Source organism: Apis mellifera, linkage group LG6 (assembly GCF_003254395.2).
Source record: "Apis mellifera strain DH4 linkage group LG6, Amel_HAv3.1, whole genome shotgun sequence".
NCBI classification, from domain to species: Eukaryota; Metazoa; Arthropoda; class Insecta; order Hymenoptera; family Apidae; genus Apis; species Apis mellifera.
In genome coordinates, this window is record NC_037643.1 from 10256672 (window position 1) to 10277884 (window position 21213).

At 32.5% G+C, this 21213-nt stretch overlaps 1 protein-coding gene across 1 annotated transcript in view; it reads right to left on the reverse strand.

The window, feature by feature from the left end:
• Positions 1-12271: 12271 nt before the first annotated feature.
• LOC411159 overlaps positions 12272-21213 on the reverse strand; it is a 42898-nt gene continuing 33956 nt past the window's right edge. Inside the window, exons 4-5 of the mRNA XM_016912856.2 lie at positions 16775-16840; positions 12272-13129 (exon numbers count right to left, since the gene is read on the reverse strand). Coding sequence (XP_016768345.2) covers positions 12956-13129; positions 16775-16840 — 240 coding nt within the window. The 3' untranslated portion in view covers positions 12272-12955. The remainder of the gene's footprint in view (positions 13130-16774; positions 16841-21213) is intronic.

Below are 21213 nucleotides of genomic sequence, written 5' to 3' on the forward strand. Positions count from 1 at the left end.
CGGTGGGTAGGCTGCCGGTCTAGGCTGCCGTGCCTCGACACGTTCAATTGCTACGGTGTGTAGGGGGGTTGGTTTGGTTGGACCGTTTTTGCCGCTTCCATCCGCTTGCGAAGCGCGCGGTCCCGCGGAAGGGCGGGGTGCGGCAGTGATACAGGGGCAATGTCGAGCAACTGGGTCTCGGTGAAGGTCTCGGCTGAAGCCGAGCTACTCGTGCCCGATAATGCATCCTTCTTCCTCTTTACCGCGCGCTCCTCTTTCTCCCTCTCGCTCTCGCTATCTATCTCGCTGTCCTAGCAGATCGGGAGGATCGCAGGTTTGCTTCCTCGATGTCGTTTTCATATTTTTGTGCATACGATTGATTGTTTTATGAAGAAGGTAGTTGCAAACGTGGTAAAAGGGGAAATATGGAGCGCGTGGATGGATGTATGGTTTGCATGGAATGCGTGTTTGTGGAAGATGGAAGGATAGATTGTCTAGGTAACTGTATGTATAATTTTGTAAAGCGGTAAACAGGTGTAACTTTTGTGAATTTTTACGAGCAGGATTATTGGATTTACATCGAGTTTACAGCACGTGCACGTCCTTGAAAGCGTGCTTGGATATAGATAGCTACGGGTGCATGAACCAACCCTCAAATTGTTGTTGCGTTTTATTTACGCTTTCGAGAACTTTTGTTCGATAGTGCCCCCTTTAAAGCGTTAATTAATTATTTTTACATGTTGAAAATTAAGCTTTGCGCGAAGTGTTTCAAGACAGGAGAAATACAAGAATGAATTCTAAAATTTAAAAAATTTAAAAATTTCTTGCGTTCGATTCCTAATTTGATTTCTTGATTTTCTCGAAATCGAGATCTGAAAAAACGTAGAAAACGGTTATTCTCCCTCATTCTCGTCTCATTTTTGCGTGTAGAATCCAACTTTCATGGCCCTAATCGTCTCGCACAACCTGACCCGTATTAGAAACATAAGAGAAGCGATATACAAGTTGCTCGAATCCAACGATTAATAAAAGCCGACCAGCCTCCAGTTTTTTGCTCAAATATTTCTCGAACAGAAGAATTTCCAGGCATCATAAAGTTCTCCTCCAAGGTTTCGTGTAAATAGCACTCCAAGGATAAGAAGCCTGATAAATTTATTAATCGAGACATATCTCGCGAGACTCTCCCCTTCTTACTTTCTTTCCTTTCCTTTCCTTTCCTTTTTTTTCTAAAAATCCCTCGATATCAATCCTTCGATCCAAAGCATTTCATTCTCATTATCCACGGCTACCACATTGCGAATCTCTCCACCCTACAGACATTTACTTACGTCACGTGGCGCGAGGTCGCGCGCTCCCCCGTTCAACCGTGCAGCGAAACTTGTTGCACGCGAGCGACGATTAAATCTCTGCCACCGAGCAACGTGCCATTTAACGAAGCCTCGGATCTCCTCTCCCTTATCCAATCCCTTTTGATCGGCAACGGACACGTGCCGATTCGATACAAGTCCGCAAATGCAAAGACTTCAGACGAGGGCAGCACGACTTCGATCGTGGTTCAACCAAGGTCAACCTGGTGTGGTTTCTCCTCCCATCAACTTCCGTCTCTGTCCCTCTTCTTCGTCGAAACGGGGAGAGGCAGAGAGAGAGAGAGAGAGAGAGAGAGGAAAAGAGGAGAAGCGAGAGAGGAAACATTTCCCTCTGATTTTCGACACCACCCTCCACCATCCCTCCACCCTCCTGTCGCTCCACGGCTCTTCCGTAATAACCGTCCTCCTTCTCCACCCCCCTAGTCACCTCTGTTCTTCGTTCTCCGCCATCGGTTATCATCGATCGGCCGATCTCCCTGTCGTCGTACGCCCAGATTGTGTCGTGCGTGCCTCCAACACATGTGTACACGTGTAACGGCACACACGTATACGGGTGCATCGGCGCAACTGGTGTAACAACGATCGATTTGAGTTCATTGTATGCCCGTCGCATCTTTTTTTCCTTTTTCTTTTTTTTTTATCCCTCTTGGGTTGCCTGGGAACGATGATGCACACAACGCTCGATACTCGTGTGCACGCGTTTCTGCCACGTCTTCGGCCACGTGTCTCGCCCTCTCTTCTGGCGCGAAAGTAACTGATCGAGAGTCACAACGTGTTCCCGTTGTTGTCGAGGGATTTTCGATGATTGATTCGCGAGACGGTTGCTCGAAGTATTGTTATTGATTTCGTTTCATAATACAGTGATGGATCTTGAATATCCTATCGATTGTTATGGCATCGTTCGAATTATTCAAAAGATTATTCAGAGATTATGAATATTCAAGTTTATTATTGTTTTAATTTTTAATCGATATGTATGTTAAGTAATTACTTCAGTGATTCGATAGTGTCTTTATAAAAAGATTCGTGAAGCATGTATGTAACGTGATATATAATTATTGATTTCTGGATTTTCAAATTATTATATTCTTGTAGCAATTCGAATTGTTCTGTTTTCTATACATGTTATTTTAAAGTTTCGATTTTTTTTTATTTTCTAATTCTACTCATTTAAATATTCGAAGATTCGATATTGATACCATAAATTTGTTATATTTTTATATACGTTATAGCAATTCTTTTGATGTATCATGAAATTAGTATTAAATTGTTTGAAAATCATCAAAGAATGAGTATTATATTTCATGTAAATAGGAATGTTGTTCTACTTCTAGATATTCGTAGATGATTGATATTAATCGAAGGTTTTATCGTTATTTGACGACTTATCGATAGATAATTGGAGGATTATAATGAGTTTGTTATTGTTTGGTAAAGTATTATGTTAGAGTTAAAAGCTCTACAATGTATAATGGGATCTTATACGTTCCTTCGTGTTTTATCTATTTTTTTTTAAGCTTTTTTTTTAAGGATTTTTGAATTCTTTAAGAAAATTGAAAATTGTTATGCTTAATAAGTAAGATAATTTATGATATGCTTTATCAAATAATAAAAAAAAAGAACTGTAAATATGTTAAATTCAAAAAATTACATGAGAAATATAGCAACTGTTGTTACGATGTTATTTTAATAAAATATTCGTCTTATAATTATTTTTCGATTATTTAAAGAAAGTAGACGAGAAATATAATAAATAACGAAGAACAAATACACTTTGTAATATTTAATTACAAAATTTACTTTATTTTCATCGTATTTTCGCATATGTTTTCATGTTTTTCATTCGCAAACGGAAAAAGTAAATACTATTACTTGCCAAATAGTAAAATCTACGCTCTCCCTTTAGACCGATGTAAAGTGAAAATAAATCAAATATTATATCATGCTTTCAAAGAGTTGGAAATTATAGAGAAATTGGTCGATAATTATTTTAAATTAAATTATACTTGCGATGAAAAACGATAATGTTACAGTGAGCGAAGAAAATTGGAAGAAAATTAAGGAATAATTCAAAAATTTAAAAAGAAATTTAAATAACGAAACCATTTGTTATTTGTTGCAAAAGAGAAAATAAGCTATAATATATAAGAGTGAAAATATCTTTGATTGAAATTAAAAGTTTTCGTATTATCATGGAATTATTTATGAAATCATATTTATAGAAGGAAAAAATGTTATGTGGGTGAAAAATTCCTGATGAATAGTTGGGTGCACAGATTCTATTTATTTCTGAGGTGATTGAGGCGTTAACTTTTCTCTGTTTAATAAACGATAACTGTAAATGTCATGACAAACTGTCGATAATGGGGCGTATTTAACAACCAAGCCTATATAGAGAAACGCGTTCTACCGTGTGTCATGAAAATAGACTAAAGTTTTTAATAGAATAAAGGAAAGGTATACCCGCCTAATAGTTAACCACCGTGTAGCTTGTCACGTGGACGAGCGAGACTAAAATTGTTTAATAGTTGGGAATGCCAATCGATATTGATGAACAAAGTTAAACGAATACCAAATTTCTATTACGTTGAATTACAGCCTTGATGTGAATTGAATCTTCTTGGAAATTTTATGACAATGATGCTTGCGCTATTTCTGATAAAATTATTAACGAAATATAACAACGTAATTAAAATTTTCAATTTAAAATATATTGATTATAATATTTAAATATTTAAATATTTTTATTCGCTATTCTAGTCTAAAATTCAAGATAATTTTTTACAAAATTTAATTTTTTTCTGTTTTTCAATTTCTTCTATAAAATTAATTATTATTAAAATTAATAATTACAATTAATTAAAATCAATTCTTATTATTTTTATAGAAATGTAACAGATGTATGTGAGATATCATATATTATGCTTCTCTTTATTCGTACAAGAGAATAAAAATTCTTTCTTTAAAAAGTAAATTAAACAAATATATTATATATAATGTTTGATAATTTGTTAACTTATTCAAATATAGATTCTTCAAAGTTTCTTTAGTTTAAAAATATTTCAATTTGAAATATATTATAATTCATATAATCATATTAAGAAATTTTCAGCGAAAATGAATTTCTCTGAAAATGAAACACCATACGTTCGAAATAATAATTTTTTCTGCTATTATTTCTTCTTCACTCATTAAAAAAAAAAAAAAAGAAAAAGAAAGAGATGAAAAGAATCACCGTTTCCCACCGGATTCCATCCAGAATTGTATGCAATTTCGATCGACTATTTTTAAGATTTATTCCATTTCACGATTTCGAGAGCAGCTGTCGCGTGCAGATGAATTTTCACGTTTTAAAAATACGGATGATCGTTTTATTTTTAACATATCATTACGAAGGATTAAAAGTCAATAAGAAGTCGTTCCATCAGTGCATGGAACATTGTACGTGACGTTTTATTGACAACACGAAGGCGTGCCAATATAACGAAGCCGACTGTTAATAAATGGAATTTAAATAGAACTGTTGATCCGTCACTAACGAACTTGCATAACTGGCACGGCTCCCAATGGAACGTGTCCGACCATCGACCATCCACCGATTTTTGTTCTACGTTTGTTTATAACGCCGGGGGGTTACGTAAGTGCACGTGATTGATTTTTGTAAATACACATTGAAATAAAACGCTGTATACTTTTTTTCAATTTGATAATTTGAACCATTTGTTTATCTTGATGAAAGATTATTTTTTTAAAGAAACTGCGTAAAATAATTTTTGGGATCGTGAAATTTTTCATTCTACATATTTTATTTTATTTTATCCTTTTTCTTTTTTTTTTTTAGAGAGAGAAAATGGAAAGCTTAATTTTTTCCATTGATAAATTAAATATAATTGATAAAATAATTTTTAAAGAAAAATAGAGATAATTATAGAAAAGAAATTTTTGAATAATTATAATTAAAATTAAAATTAAAATTATTTTCTTTTCTTCCTGAATATATAAAAGAATAATAAAACTATACATTTTTTAATTCGATAAATGATAAATATATGGAATATATACAATATATATATATATAAAATATATGGAAGAAATTTAGAAAAATAAAATTATAGAAACAAGAATTATTACTTTTTTGAATATGAAAAAATAAGAAGAAATTGTTTATTTTTCATTAAATAGAATAATAAAAAATAATTCTAATTTAAAAATTTAAAAATGCAATGTTTACAATCAAAGAAATCACTTAATTTTGAGAATTGTGTCAAGAAATGCATCAATTTATTTTTGTCAGGTAAAAGAGAAATAAAAGAAGACATCGTAATGTTTTAGAAGAAGTAAAACTAACACTTTTAAACAGAGTTATGTCAAAGTTACAGGAAGGCTTTATAGCGATTCGTTTCGAGCAAATCTGTGTGTGTATGTGTGTGTGTGAGATTGAGGATTTTCTAGGGCGAGCGAAGAGCTTTGAGAAGAGTTTAAAGAAGAATTCAGAGGGGAAAACCGATGAGGGTGACTTACATTTAAATGTACAACAAATCTTTATTACACTTTATCAGATTCTCTCGATACGTATCTGCATCTGCATCTGTTCATTCTTCAATATACACTGTTTAAGGATAAAAATAATTTTTTTCGCGAACAAGATTCGATCGAAGAAATGAAAAACTGTATTGAATCGTTCTATTTTTAAAGCGTACAAACGAAATACAAAAGCAAATCAAAAATAGTATGCGGATGCAAAACAAGAAACACTATCAGAACGAACAAATGCTCAATTAACGTAGATTTCGAAACCAATTTTGTCGAAGTAAATCGCCACTGTTTCGATATTGCAAGAGACGAGCCAATTTCCATTCACAACGTGTCGCGTGCACAACGAATAAAAGGGATCAGGGACGACTTGTTACTCTTGATATTGCACTTACGCGATAACAAAAGACTACTATGCAAATGAATGACTTTGGTTCTTTAATATTTGCACTGTTCGGTAAGCTTAATAAACGCCCGGTTCATAATCGTGGATTTATTCGAGACTATTGTTTGCTAGATTTTATGTTAATCACTATTTGAACTATTGTTGAATACGTCCGCTTGTTCGTGCAGAATGCTTCAGGGCAAAATGAATACTCCGAATATTGTCATTATATACGGAGGAATTAGACAAGAAATGACAAGAAGAATAATTATTATATTTATATAATATTTAATATTTATTAAAAAAGTAAAATTTTAATATCGTATCGAATAATAGTTTTTATTTATCGTGGATAAATAACAACAATATTTAAACGTTGAACAATTTTTAAATGAAATGTGCTGCAGCGTAGGATAAATATAGGATTAATAATCAATATCGATAATAAATATAAATATTTATTTATATTTCAATTTTATTTCAATTTTTACTTAATTGTATAATTTAATATTTTATTCGCAATACAACGATTTATTATATATTCATATCAATCTTTAATATCATATAATTATTATATTGACGTATTTTTGTAGAAAGAAAAAAAATATTTTTCAATTTTATTCTTCAACTCGTAAAAAATCCTAAATCAAAATTTCCCTTATTTATAATCCATTATTTCCTTTAAATGCCAGTACAAATAAGTATATAACTCGATAATTAAACCTTTTCGTATTATTAAGATTAAAAGTAATAAAAAATAAATATCACGAAAGCGACACGAAATCTTGATAGTGATGATAAATTAAATTAAATGGGGGGATTCATTACAGAAATAACACGGTTCAATGAGAGATGGGTCGCGTGCAACGATCCGATGGTTAACACTCAGTGGTAAATCACCGCTGACGCAACGGAAATGGCGGTTAATTGCTCCACGTGCATTGTAAATGCAGTTTTTGAACCGCACAGGGGGGAGGGGGCGGGTGCACATCGGCGTGACTTGTTGCGCACATGCGATCAATAGCGCATCGATCGCGGTGACACGCGACCACGTTAAACATTAAACCGATTACCGCGTTCTACCTGGTTAATTAAACCTTTATTACGTCTGTTATTATCCCCGACAATAGAAAATAATCCCCCGTATGAAAATATTCGTCGCCCTTCCTCTCCTCATTGTTTCCATCCTCGATTGTATTAATTTAAAATGTAAACGCGATTATATTATACCACTCGGAAAACTCTGTCTATTTATTATATTTTATTCGTAATTTATGGTAATTCACTTTCGTATTTACGGAGTTACTGATCAAAGGATGTTTCGAGCATACAATAATATCATTTCGCGTGGATACAGATTATTGAAATGTGATAAAACTGATTTTTTTTTTATAATAATCAAAAATATCGCAGATACGAATAAATAAAGTAATTTGAAACATGACGTAAGTGATTTTTTTAAAGATGTACGGTATTAAAAAAATCGACGTTTCGTATATTTAAAGTATTCGTGAAATTGTATTTTAATATATTATTTCTTTAATGAGAAGATTCTTGTGTTCTTGTTTTATTTATAAATTAAAATAAATTATGTAAAGAGGATTTGAATCAATCTGAACGAAATTGAATATTGTCGATGAATCGTATTTAATTGTGACATATTACTCTACTTTCATGAATAATTTAAATTCGTAATTTGTAAATTTCATAAATTCAAGAGAATCATAAATTTTATGTTAATAATTTCGTAACAAAAATCGATATATAAACGCTGTTATACACATAAAGGAGAAAGAATCCAAATATTTACTCACGCCTGACTAATTTAGACTTATTCTACTTAGTAGAAGAGCTAACAGCGAAATGAGATCGTAGACAATTTAACCTCGTGTTTATTGAAAAAATATTTTTCTTTTTTTATATTCTACAATTTTTAAATAATCTCTTCAAAATAATCGTTTATCTCGATGCAAGAATAATTTAATTTGCATATCTTGAGATAATTTTACAATTACGGAATAATGAAATGGCTTTATTTATTGAGCTAATCAAAATAATCCTCCTTCGCTGTTCCTTAATCTGTAATTCTCTCCTCCTCGATATCTTACTTTTCCTAACTTTTACATCTTGCATTTCCAATTTAAATGTAAACATTAAATGAAAACATCTTCCTTATCCTTATCTATCCATTAAATTGCTACAAGAAACGCATTATCATTATTATTATTATTATTATTATTATTATCATCATTACATTTTCAGCAAGAAATTTAAAAAAAAAATAAAAAAAGAATATTAATAAATCTGGAAATGGAATCATAACCTTGAAAAATAAATTTCGTTCGAATACGATCCGTCGTCTGTAAAAAAACACGACAGATATTCCTTGAGTATTTGCCAGTCCAGATCAAACAAACCCCTGCTGATATTTCTTCGTATGAATTCAGGAAAAAAAAAAAAGGAAACGAAGATTTCTCTCAGGAGAAGATCCCCATTGTCCCACGCTACGCATATCTCGCGTGTGTACCTCGACAAACAAGCCTCACACGCGTGAGAGAATCGCGAATAGTTAACACATCATTATGTCACGAATTCCGCAATTAAAGGCGGCGAGTAAACAAACAGGAAGTGCGTACTTCCTGAACGTTAGCTGCGACAAACCTTTATATAATGTTCTGCCCTATATTTTTTTTTTCAGAGCAGCTTGGTAAAACCTACTTTATAAAACCGCGCGATTCAGCCTTCGCAATTATATGCGGCCAAGTATGAAACTATTGTGCCGTCGTTGTGTCGTCCCTTCTCTTTCCACTCTTCCATTATTATTATTATTTTTTTGTACGTGTGCGTGTGCGTGGGTGTGTAGAGACAACCTTCGAAATCTTCCTTTCTTTGAGAAATGGAAATAGGTAATCAGTGAACCAGTTCTCTCGTCTCTTTTAAAAATTTTTCTCGATTGTGATGATTCGTGAAATTTATGAAATTAATATAATTCACATTGTTAAATATCATATAAATATAACATGACAATTCATATATTAAAAATATAATAAATATTATATAATAATTAAACGTAATAATTCATATTGTTGTTGTTAAATATCGTCGAACAAGATTATCGAATTTTTCTTTTGCGATTGTAAATTTTTCAAGAATGAAGCTGTTTTTATCTCGTGAATAATTATAATATGTAGAATGTCAATCAAAGTTATCTTTAACCATTTTATCGGAGTTTAAGGAAAAAGAAAAATATGCTTAAACTCGTTTAAAGTTTTTTTTACAACTTCCTTAATTAGTTTGTACCTCGATAAAGACCAAGTTTTAATGATCGTTAATTTTATGAATAACAGTATCCATTGAATAGAAAGATATTCGCGTATTATATTTTTTTTTTCCTGGAATGTATAATTGAAATGATTCGATGCATACAGTGAATATTTTCAATATTCATAACGATTGTAACGCAGGAAACAAGAATATAAAATATCGAATGGAATACGGTAATTGAATTGAAAAATAAAATCTTTCATCTGATTATCCTTTCTTTCTTTCTAACACAGTTAATACATTATAATACAAAAAAAGATATAAAACTTTGAAGAGAACTTGGAAATTGGATTATTATGATTTTTTTCATCTGACACCTACACTTCCTCTTTAATATAGTCGAATATAATAATAATAATAATAATAATAAAGAGAGAGAATTATAAAGTTAAATTATTAAATTAAAAACGTATTAAATATATTATCGATGTATCTCACGCCGTCAATTAAAAAAAAATAAATTCTGCTATCTGTTTGCTCGAATATTACTTCGTTATAAATTTTTATTATCTAGCCACGCTATTAATAGAAGAAAAAAGTATTATGCTTCGTTGAATTAATTACTCACACTCCAAAAAGAAATTGTTTTTTAGTACGACATATAATTCTTTACGACGATATACATATCGTGTAACACACATAGATCCTTGATATCAAGAGAAAATATTACGTTCGGATGTTTTGATTGATTTATTAAACTTAATCAATATTTCTTTCAATTGTAGTCAACGAAGAATCAGTTTCAGGAATCATTCAAGAATAATACACATATTTTATGGTGATTAAAAATAAAAATGAAGAAGAGTTTCATAGAGGAAGAATATTTAAATTACACGTACGATTGAACGTATCGAATAAAATTGAAATTTAAATTTCAGTCACGGATATTTCACATATCATAAATCTACTTAAAGGCATGATTCAGAATATTATCTCTAGCAATATTAAATACCGAATCTATAAACCAACGAAATTGCATTCTTTCAATTGCAAGATTTTTAAACATATTAACTCGTGATAAATTTTGCGAATGTTGGATCGATCATCGATACGATGTTTGTAAACAGAGGCAAAAACAAAATTAAAGTAGATGAACCAACACAGGGAACGCGGCAGAAATGAAAGTATTGATTAAGTCACGGCCAAGCTGATGACGTTGAAAATAAAGTTTATCTGGAGACTGAGGATTAAGCGAGTTTGTAATCCACTGAGTTAAACCGCTTGGTTTAAGGGTGGTTAGAACGTGGATTCCGGCGCTACCGGGGCTGACATCTTTCTCCCTCCCCCCCTCCCTTCCGGAATTATTCCGTGCTCATCGTTAATTAATTAATTAGAATGCGTTAACGCACAAATGGATCCCCTTTCTATTTTTGAACATTATTATCTGCATGCCGCGGAATAAGCTTCATTTCTAAATTTAATTTTCTGGTCAATAAATTACGAATAATTATGCTATAATATATATAAAGTGATTTTATCCAACCTGATAATTATTCAAATTATTAAAAATGATAAAATATATATTGTTCTCCTAGATTCTTTATCGTTTACGACAAAGCCATGTTAACAATATTGTAATGAGACTTTTGAAAATTTATTTTAAATTTTATATTTCTTTTTTTTTCAAATAATTTCTTGTATTGTATTATTATCTTATAATCAAATTCTACGTGCTATTTTCTTTTATTTTTTTTTCCTCAATATGTTTAACTTTAAAGAGATCGTGCCATTTTTCCAAAATAAAATAAGAAATTTGTTATTATTTCACAAAGATTAGAATCTAATTATCGGGAAAGGATAAAATTAGACGAATGTGCGTTTTCCATTTATAGAAAAAAAATTATTTGTAAATCATTGGTGATCAAAAAATATAATTACTCGTTAAGTGAATTTGCAAAATTTTCTCGGCAAGAAAATTAAAAAAAAAAAATCAGTGGAACAATTGTTTCTTGATAAAGTCAACGGAGCGCGAATAAGAATCAAACTCGACAACGAATTAAATGCTTCGTCTAGCGTTAATTACGAAGCTTCTTCGCATAATAATCGGATCACGTATAAAACGAAAGTGCGCTAATTATCCCGCGTAATTCTTCGCGCCTCTATCAACTGTACACAACATAACAAAAGAAACCGATTAAACGCACAAAGTTCGTTTATCTCGGAAATTTTCGTTCGTTTTGACGGGAAGTGAATAATAGCTTCGGGGAATTAGGACAAATTGTTGCTCGTGTGTATGAATGCGAATTTATTATTATTCACCGTGTCCCCGAGACGGTGAGTGTACATAATATTATGTTCTACGTGTTGATAACAAAATGGGGAAATTTAGGAACGCGTATTCTATTCGCGTTTATTCCGTTTTCAAACGATATGACGTGGTTTCAACCTGTGTGTGTGTGTGTATTCGTGTACGATTTGACTTTACAGTCGTGAGCAAAAGTTGAACGTAGTTGAAAACGAGGATGAAAGGATCGGGAAAGGAAATTTAGTGATTTAACGCTGGCTTTATTCCCATTTCAGACACAGTCGTGATAAAATTAATTTCAAAGAACAGAACGAAACATGGCATGGACACACAGAGTATATATCCCGCGAGAATGGATCGAATCATAATTTTGACAGATAGTTCCTTAAACAAAACTTCCAGGTCAATTCTTAGTTTATTAAATAAATATACGTGGAGAAAGATACAATAATTCTTCTTTATTAATTACATTAAGAATCGAATCCTTAAATCAATTATCCTTTAAACATCTTTACATCGTGATCGCTCGTTCAAATTCGCTTATTCACAAAAAAATCGGAATACCACAGAGTAGTAGAAGAATTTAAATTCCAATGTGGGAAAGGAGAAATACAGGTCTGCGAAAAAAAAAAGAAAAGAAAAAAAGAAAAGAAAAGAAACAAAAACTCACGAATTGCATGTTACAAAACATTATAGATAAGTTTTATTAGTCGTTATTTTACAATTCACATTTGCGAGAGATCTCGCGATCATCGCTTCGAACGCTCGATATTCAAAATGCGTGCGTGCATGCGTGCGTGCGTGCCATTTTATCTTCCTACTCGAAATCTTCCCTTCCACGATTCGTCCCCTTCCAATTGAACGAAACGAAAAGAGGAAAAGAGAGAGAGAGAGATTGAAGGCAAGCACGCCTCGATCTCGAATAATCGTGATCTCTCGCGAGAACGTGATAACCCACCGTGACGTGTTCATTCAACATGCGATATACTTCTCGTAGCACCTTAGTCTTAAATAGAGGGAGGGCAGCGGATTCCTCTCGATGCCAATTGCCAGGGATGACGATGTTTCTCGTTTTATTTTTTTTTCTTTTTTTCTTTTTTCTTTTTTTTTTTTTTTTTTTGTTCAGCAATGCGGGCATCGGATGAGACCGTTCACGTCGCATTTCGCGCATTTCAAGGCGACGAATTCCGCCGTGAAGTCGTTGCGGTGAACGGATCTCTTGCTTCCGTTGCAAACAGGACACAGCTGCCACTGGTAACCTCCGCAGAACAGGCAGACTGTGCAGGCGTCCTCGCTCTGGAATAAAGATCAATGATGCTGGGATGAGCGATTTTAAATTTTGCGAATATAAATTTATCAAAGCGACGTCAGGATTCGAGGAATGGAGGATTTTCGTTTTTCGACGATATTTTGTTTTTGGAATTTTGTTTTTCTTTTTGATAAATGAGATATGCTCGTGATTGATGTACAATTTTTGCATCGTGTCGTTCTACTTTAATTTTTAACGTGGCTTGAAGTTACATTTTTTTTATTAGTAAAATTTCCATCTAATTTCCATATTCTGCAAGTTACAGCAAAAGTTATGCATGTATTCGTAGTAACAATTCGTAGACATTCGACACGATTGTAAAGAAGTCAATGGCATTATTGAGAAACTGTAATCGAGTACTATGAATACTTCCGGTGGTGAGACAATAGTGGGTTAAGAATAGGTAGGATAATTATTAGGAAGGAGGGTATTTTGAACTATAGCCATATTACGATACTTGAAAATTATCATTCATAGACAACCAGATCACACCTCGAGAGACGATTGCCTTACAGCTTCGAATCGAAACCTGGACGTTTTCTGAATGGATTCTAAATATACCTTGCATACCTTGGAAGTGGGATAAGTTCAAGAATATATCCATTTTGATTAACCTTCGACTAGAAAGGATTATGGAAAAATACAGGAGGGAAATTGGAAATTGAACAATTTCACAGATTCGTCGAAAAATCATCTTTAATTCCAACTTCAACCCGATTTCGGTGAGAAAGTGACGATAAAATAATCAGAGACACGATGAATTGATATCCAGAAATATCAATCGTGATTCCCAGAGTCCCACGATTATCCGAACCAATTCAATTCACATAATATCTACATCTCATCTACTTAATGCCCACGACTTAATGGACGAATGATTGCCGGACTCAATCGTTTAACGATTATAAAATAAGCGTGACGATCCTTATTCCTGCATTAGTTTCCAGTGCACGCGATGTTGCTCAACAACGCTTTCACTTTTACTCATTTTCGATTGCATTCTTCAAGCAAAAAAAAAAAAAAAAAAAAGAAGAAGAGCAATAATGTAGGAAACGAAATTATTTGTTCGACTTCCTTAAATTGAAACACAATTTCGAAATATTTCTCTACTTCTATCTTTTTTGCTGTAATTTTTTCTTTCTTTCTTAGACTTTTTTTGCTAGGAATTAAAATCTTAACGAATTACTGTCGATCAATATTATTCAATCAAACTATTATCACTTATCCGAGATTAAGAATTTTGAATAATTGATTGGTCATAATTTTTTTTTTTTTGAATACGAACTCAGAAAAGTATAGTTCAAGATTTTCTTTAAAGAATCAAGAAAGAGATGAGTCAAAGGAGAATGAAACCAATATCCAATCTCTATTCTTTGTAGAAACAATCGCATCCGTACTTTTTAAATCCGATCCGAAACGAAAAACGAAAACGAATAATAGAATTGAAAATCTAGATGGAATATCGATACACGTTTACGCGTAATTTCATCCATAGTTGATGACGAGATAGGTATTCAATTTGTCAGAGAAATAAAATCTTCTTTACGTATTGAATCTTTACGCGTTGCGTGCATAAAAGTGCATGCTTATCGCGTGTAAGGAAGATCAGAATATCGATGATACATTATGCAAGTATTGCGTAAAGAGACAAGGTGAAAAAGGGTACGTCACGATGGCGTGGGCATGTCGTTTAATTACAAGCCTTTCTGCACGTGAAACAAGTCGATAATTAACTTTCGTCCGGCAGAGATAAAATAATTTTACGATTTTTTTTTTTTTTCTTTTCTCTCGCGAAACTTTCTTCGTTTTTCTAAGGACAGGATTTAGATAATTTTCTTACACGTCTTCTCGAAGACGCTTATTGTATTCATTGTGCCGTTAATCAAAAATTTAAGATGTTTGGGTTATTAACGGGGAGAAAATTTTGTGAAAAGGACATCAAGCCCACTCTGTTGCGTTACAACAACATATGCGTATTTTGTAATTATCTTGCATTAAAAATGAGGTTGGAAAGATGAGTGCCGTTACGCAACTATGGGTTGGAATGGATTGATTAAACTGAAAGAAACGAACGATACGTTTTATGTAATTTTCGTTTATAATCGTGCTTCTTCACAGGCTGTGTAATTAATACAAAACAATTGCTTATAAAGAAATAAAAAAATTTCAGAGTAATGATTGAAGATAATTTCTCCAAGTAAATAATTGGAAACCAGAAATTTCGTAACGAATAAGCGATACATCTACTCAAATCATAAAGTTATAGATTTAACAAAACGAAATTAAACAAAACTCATTTTCATCGTGAAATCTCCACAATCTTCTATTACACATCGCAATTTCTAATCATAAAACTCGAATATAACTCGCTATTTCGCGTTTCAAAGAACTTTGAAACCGAATGATCAAATTCGTATACATAACATCTCTCCAATTTTCTAATTAACATTCGAAGGATTCGACTTTCAGATTTACGATGAATACTCCATCGACGCTAGAATCCCAAAAAAGATTTCTAAACAATTCTAAAGAAAGAAATATAATATAAAAATAGTATCATCGAATCACAAAGTCACTATAATACAATCTTCTATTACGCTCCACACTCTTTAGAAAATTAAAACATTCGCCTCATTTCAAAATTATAAAAGTACAACGAATCAAGTGCGCAAGAATTCTCATAATTTAATCATCGTCTAATTAACATTCGAAGCTGGATTAACGATAGAAGGGACGAGTGTCCTTGCGCGGATCGACGCGAACGAGGAAAAAGAGGAGAATCTAAGGGCAGGAGGGAGGGATGGAAAAGAATATGAGGAGAGAGTGACAGTGGTTGGAAGCATGGACAAAGGTGTAAACGACCTTTCCTCGCTGCAAGGTAAACCTCAATCGCACGACATCGAAATTTATGATCGTGATGGAAAAGGAAGGTGGAAGGCAGATATCGGCGGATAAAAGTGAAAGGATCGTTACAACCTTGTGTCCGCGACGGATTACGCGCTCGCGCGTCCAACGCCAACACCGATCACCACCGAGCTCCTTTATGGCCTGTGTTGCCTGTATAAGACACGAACACAACTGTTCCATTCTTCCAACAGGCATAAATATCCCAAAGACACGGGGAGTTACGTGGCGAATTCTCGGAACCGGGCGCGGGATTCCTGAAGGGTCGAGTAAATTCTTGGGACGGTCTCGGGGATATCGACAGGATCGTCCGTAATTCTTCGCGAGGATTACACGTTCAGATTGCGGTAAATCCTCGGTGTCCGGCAGCGAATGTACGAGGAGGAAAGTGGATTCTGTTTTCGTTTGAATTACGTTTCACGGGGAATATTTATTACGAGGGTTCTTATTTTAGGGAAATTTTAGGGAAACAATCTTGGAAATAAAGAAATGTATTGAAAGCAATTATTTGTATTTGATCGCTTGATGATTGGTGAATATTTGAATAAATATTTTGGGGATGGAGAGTGATGTTTATTTTCATTCGACTGACAGGAATTTTTAAATCTCGTTTAAGAGGATTTGGACAGGTTTTGAATTAATCTAATTAATTAAGAGGAATTGATGATTTGAATCAGTTTCATAGGTGTCGAATGGAAGGATGGACTCTCGTCCTAATTTCTAATTACCTGGTAGGGCTTAAGCATCTCTCTCAGCTCTCCAGATTCGTTGAGTCGTTCCACGGTGTCGAATCCCTGTAAGAAGAAAAAGGATCTTTTAACGAAGGATCATTCGCATTTGTAGACTAAAATTTCCATATTGTTTTCTTTTTTTTTCGATTAATCCTGGAAAATGCAGTTGATTTCAAATGCTCGATAATCGGATAATCGATAACGATTACTGTACTAATAATGACGAGAGCTCATATTAGCATGTATAAACAAACAGAATCTATCAAAATATTTATGACACGGCTAGCGTTATAATCACTTTCGTTTTGCTGTGAATTTCCTTATTTTATGGTATTTTTATCGTTGGCCATTTACCAGTATCACGTTATCACGTACAGTGTATACTGACGACAGCTACTAGTAATGAACGTTTTATGAAGATTTATTGTTTAAACGGTTACGCATTTGAGTGATTTTTAATGATGTTTCTTCAATTAATTTTTAAAATAAATTCTACGTGTGCTCATTTTTTTCATTTTTCGGACTTTGTCTTTTTATTTTCTTTTTTTCAGGAAAAATTTAAGTAGTTTGGTTTCTAGTGAAAGAAATTTGCAAGTGAAGCAAAAGTGATCTGTAAAAAAACGCGTCTCAATTTTTAATTCGACTCGTGGAAATGTTTCGACATTAAACGGTGAGACGAGAACCGGTATAAAATGGAACCAACCTCCTAAAGGTTTCTGTCATGGTTGCGTTCATGATGTTTTCTAAATTTCATAGCTCGAGCGTCTTTAGTTTTCAATTTTCAATTGAATTAAATGTCAAAAAAAAGATATTCGTAATTTTTAATATATATATATAAAAAGAATCTAAAGTTAGCAAACTAAAAGTTTACTACGTAAAAAAGATTCAATAAAAAAAAAAATCCAGGTATTTCTTAATCATATTTTCCATTATTAATTAAATATTCTCTTCAATCGAAGAGAATGTCATTTTTTTTTACGGATCAATTAACGATTACAATCAACAATTTATCAACATATATTACGACACAGTATACTTCATCAAACTTCTCGATCTCCATTCATTCCTAGCTTAAACCCAACCCATTCCCCTTTCAAAAGTCTAAACGTAGACAATGAAATCATTTGAAAAAAACTTTCAAAGCTTTTTTTCTACCTTCACTCACATCTTTCGTCGTCGAGCCAAAAATTACTAAAAAAAAATTACTAAAAAATAATTGCCTTTCATCAACGTCCGATCGACGTTCTAAAACGAAATCGTATTAAAAAATATATATATATATATATTCTAAAGAAATCATGCAAACGATACAAACTACGCGTCGAGAATCGATTTCTTATGATTTTCGAGACTAGTCCATGATCGAGCACGGCTATCACGTGGCGTGGTCGATCAGGAATGCGGTTTGGAGCGCGGTTGTGTTTCGTTTGTACACGTTCGCCCGAGAGGACCGTGTGGTGCTTTATAACGCAACCCACTTCACCTTTCGTTCTCTCTTTCGCGGCTTCCCTCCCTTCTCTTTCTTTCGCCAGGCCTTGGATCGAGCGGTTTGACATTTCGCTGCCGCGTTTATTCGCTCGGCCGTCGACTGTGGCCCCTCTGTCCATGAGGTGTCGCGTAAACGAGACACGTGAACGTGGCTGTACACTTGTCGCGTATCCTCGAATCATATCATATCGCTCGTTGATCTTGCAATGATGCTCGCACGATGTAAATATTTATTTCATTCTATTTCATGGAAGTACGGTGGAAAAAGTAGGATTTAATAATACGAAAGATATTTCTTTGATTCATAATCGTAATTTTATTCTATTTTATATTTTTATATCAGACTGGAAAATAGAATCTGACGAGATATAAACAAATATATTTATAAATTTATTTCGTATTATTATTGTTTGTATCTTTTAACAAAGAATGGGATATTTTAATGATGTAGAAAAATATTTTATTTATGCAGATAGAAATAAAGTGAGCAGTGAGTCAATGCAACAGTTCCTCGTTCGAACTACATTCAAACTAGTTGAATATAGTCGTTTTTTTGATGAAAAGCCGGTTGAATGATGGATCGATTCCAATATTTTGAATCGCATTTATTTTTATTAGACGTATCGTGACACGTAAAATACGTGACAAGTATAGATCAATCTTTAGAATTCTTTCACAGAACAACGTATAATTGGATGCATATCGAATGATCGATCGAATATCGATCGTACATTCAGACCAGATTTCAAGTGATATCACATGATACATCGAAGGAAAATGCAAGCTGGTACACGGAGCCAATGTTGCACTGATCTGGATTCAAGCCAAAATTCGTTTGGCGTACAAAGTAAAATAAAATTTACCGATAGAATTGAGGGAATAGAATTAAAGGACGTATTGTTATTAACGAAAGCAACTACGTGATACATTGGGTCACATGCACAGCAACATACATGCTTGGAATTGATAATGTTGATTCAGCAGATTCTAATGCACACGATCCCATGATCGCGCTATCGAAAATACAAATGTGCAGAATTGCAAAGAGACAAGTGAAATTGCGTTTCTTCTCAAGTTTTCCTGTATGGCGCCATGAGAAATTGAATAATTGAGATTGTTGGTGGAATATCGACGATCTGATCGACATCAATGTTTTCATATCTTGAATTTTGATCGATAGATTCTTGCTAAATTCTTTTGATATTGTGTGTATATCATACTTTTATTTGGCTATTTATTTGGCTAAAAGTCAATCTCAGTTTTTCCAAAAGTAATAAAGAAATATTTTTAGAAATTTTGAATGTTAATATTGTAATCTCCTCATTTTCTTTATCTTTATTCTTAATTGATTTATTTATTTGTTGTTTGAGGTGATACATAATATTTTTAATATTTTCTCGAGTTTCAAAACATCGATCATAAGATTATTATTAGTTATTTTTATGAAATCTTCATGGATTTATCCTTTGATAGATTCTTTATCTCGTGAAAGAAGAATAATTTAATTTAAGATAGCAAGAATAGAAAATCATGGTAGAAATATTAAATTTGATAGTTCATAGAAATAATCGTAAGAATAGATCGTAAGAATAGAAAATCATCGGAGAAATATTAAATTTGATAGTTCATAGAAATAATAAGGAGAGGAAAGCGTAGAAAGGTGTAACAATTTTTATCGTATTATTTTAGAAGAATTGTTTCGAGCGAAAGCTGTTCGCATTAGAGGAGGCATTAAACCGCAGTTACGTTTAATAACTTCTTTCCATTTCTAACTACGCCACGGTGAAATGATACAAAATGTGAAATGAACAGCAAAATGTCATAATGCTGGAAAGGTGAGGGTCAACTTAGTTGTTATTAAGCGCGAGGTAATTCCATTTTATGATTCTTAAGTTGCATTCCATTTGCACTTTCACTTTCTTCGCTTTCTTTCTTCGCTTTGCAAAATTATTAATAATGTTGACATTGTAAATAATAGAAAGCATTCGTTACACAAATATTATTAATATTATTATGAATCATTTTGAAATGATTATACATACATGACAATATATACACATAAATCTTATATATACGTAAATAATATTACAAAATTGCGATATAAAATACTTAATGTTTAAATAAATTTGTTTAAGAGATATTTGAGAGATCAAATATTTGTTAAGAGATCTTTCTTTTATAAGTTTAATGTTAAGCATAAATTGCTCATTTATATTATATAAGTGTTCGTTAACGATTAAATTATAATATGGGAAAAGCTATATAAGCATTCTCGTTAATAATGCGAAATAATAATGAGAAAAAAAATCGTGAGAAGATGCCCTTAAGTAAACGAACAATTTCACAAATAAGAAAAAAACTTTGTAATATATATTAATATCCCCTTATCTTTCTAAATCATTTTCATATTTAATTTATAATAAACCGTTAACTTTCAGATGCACTTAATATCTTTCTCTTCTTTCCCCTTATGAATCATTCAACTTATACAATTTCAAGTCACTTTATCCAAGAATCTTCATTCAATTTCATCTTTAGAAATTTCATAGTTGAAAGGTTCAAAAAATATGTACAAAAGAAAAGACGTACAAAGTAATTTAACTTTTCCTCATCTGTTGAAAAATATCTATTCGAGCAGTGCTCTGCAATTCGTGTAATTGTATCGTATTTCTATTATATAATATTTCTCACGAAAATCCTGCTTTTTTTCTATATTATAAAATTATTATAAATATTATAAATATTCTTTAACATTGTAACGAACATAATACGTTCCCATTAATGTTATTTGTTTCCATCCAGCGACATGATATGGAATGCGTCATTTACTCTGTAATATTTCATTTATCACGTATTTAAAATTCCAGCTGTATAGTAACACTTCATACCGAATTAAAATTCCATAATTTTATGTTCGATAACAACATAAAAAGAGATCTTATATCTTT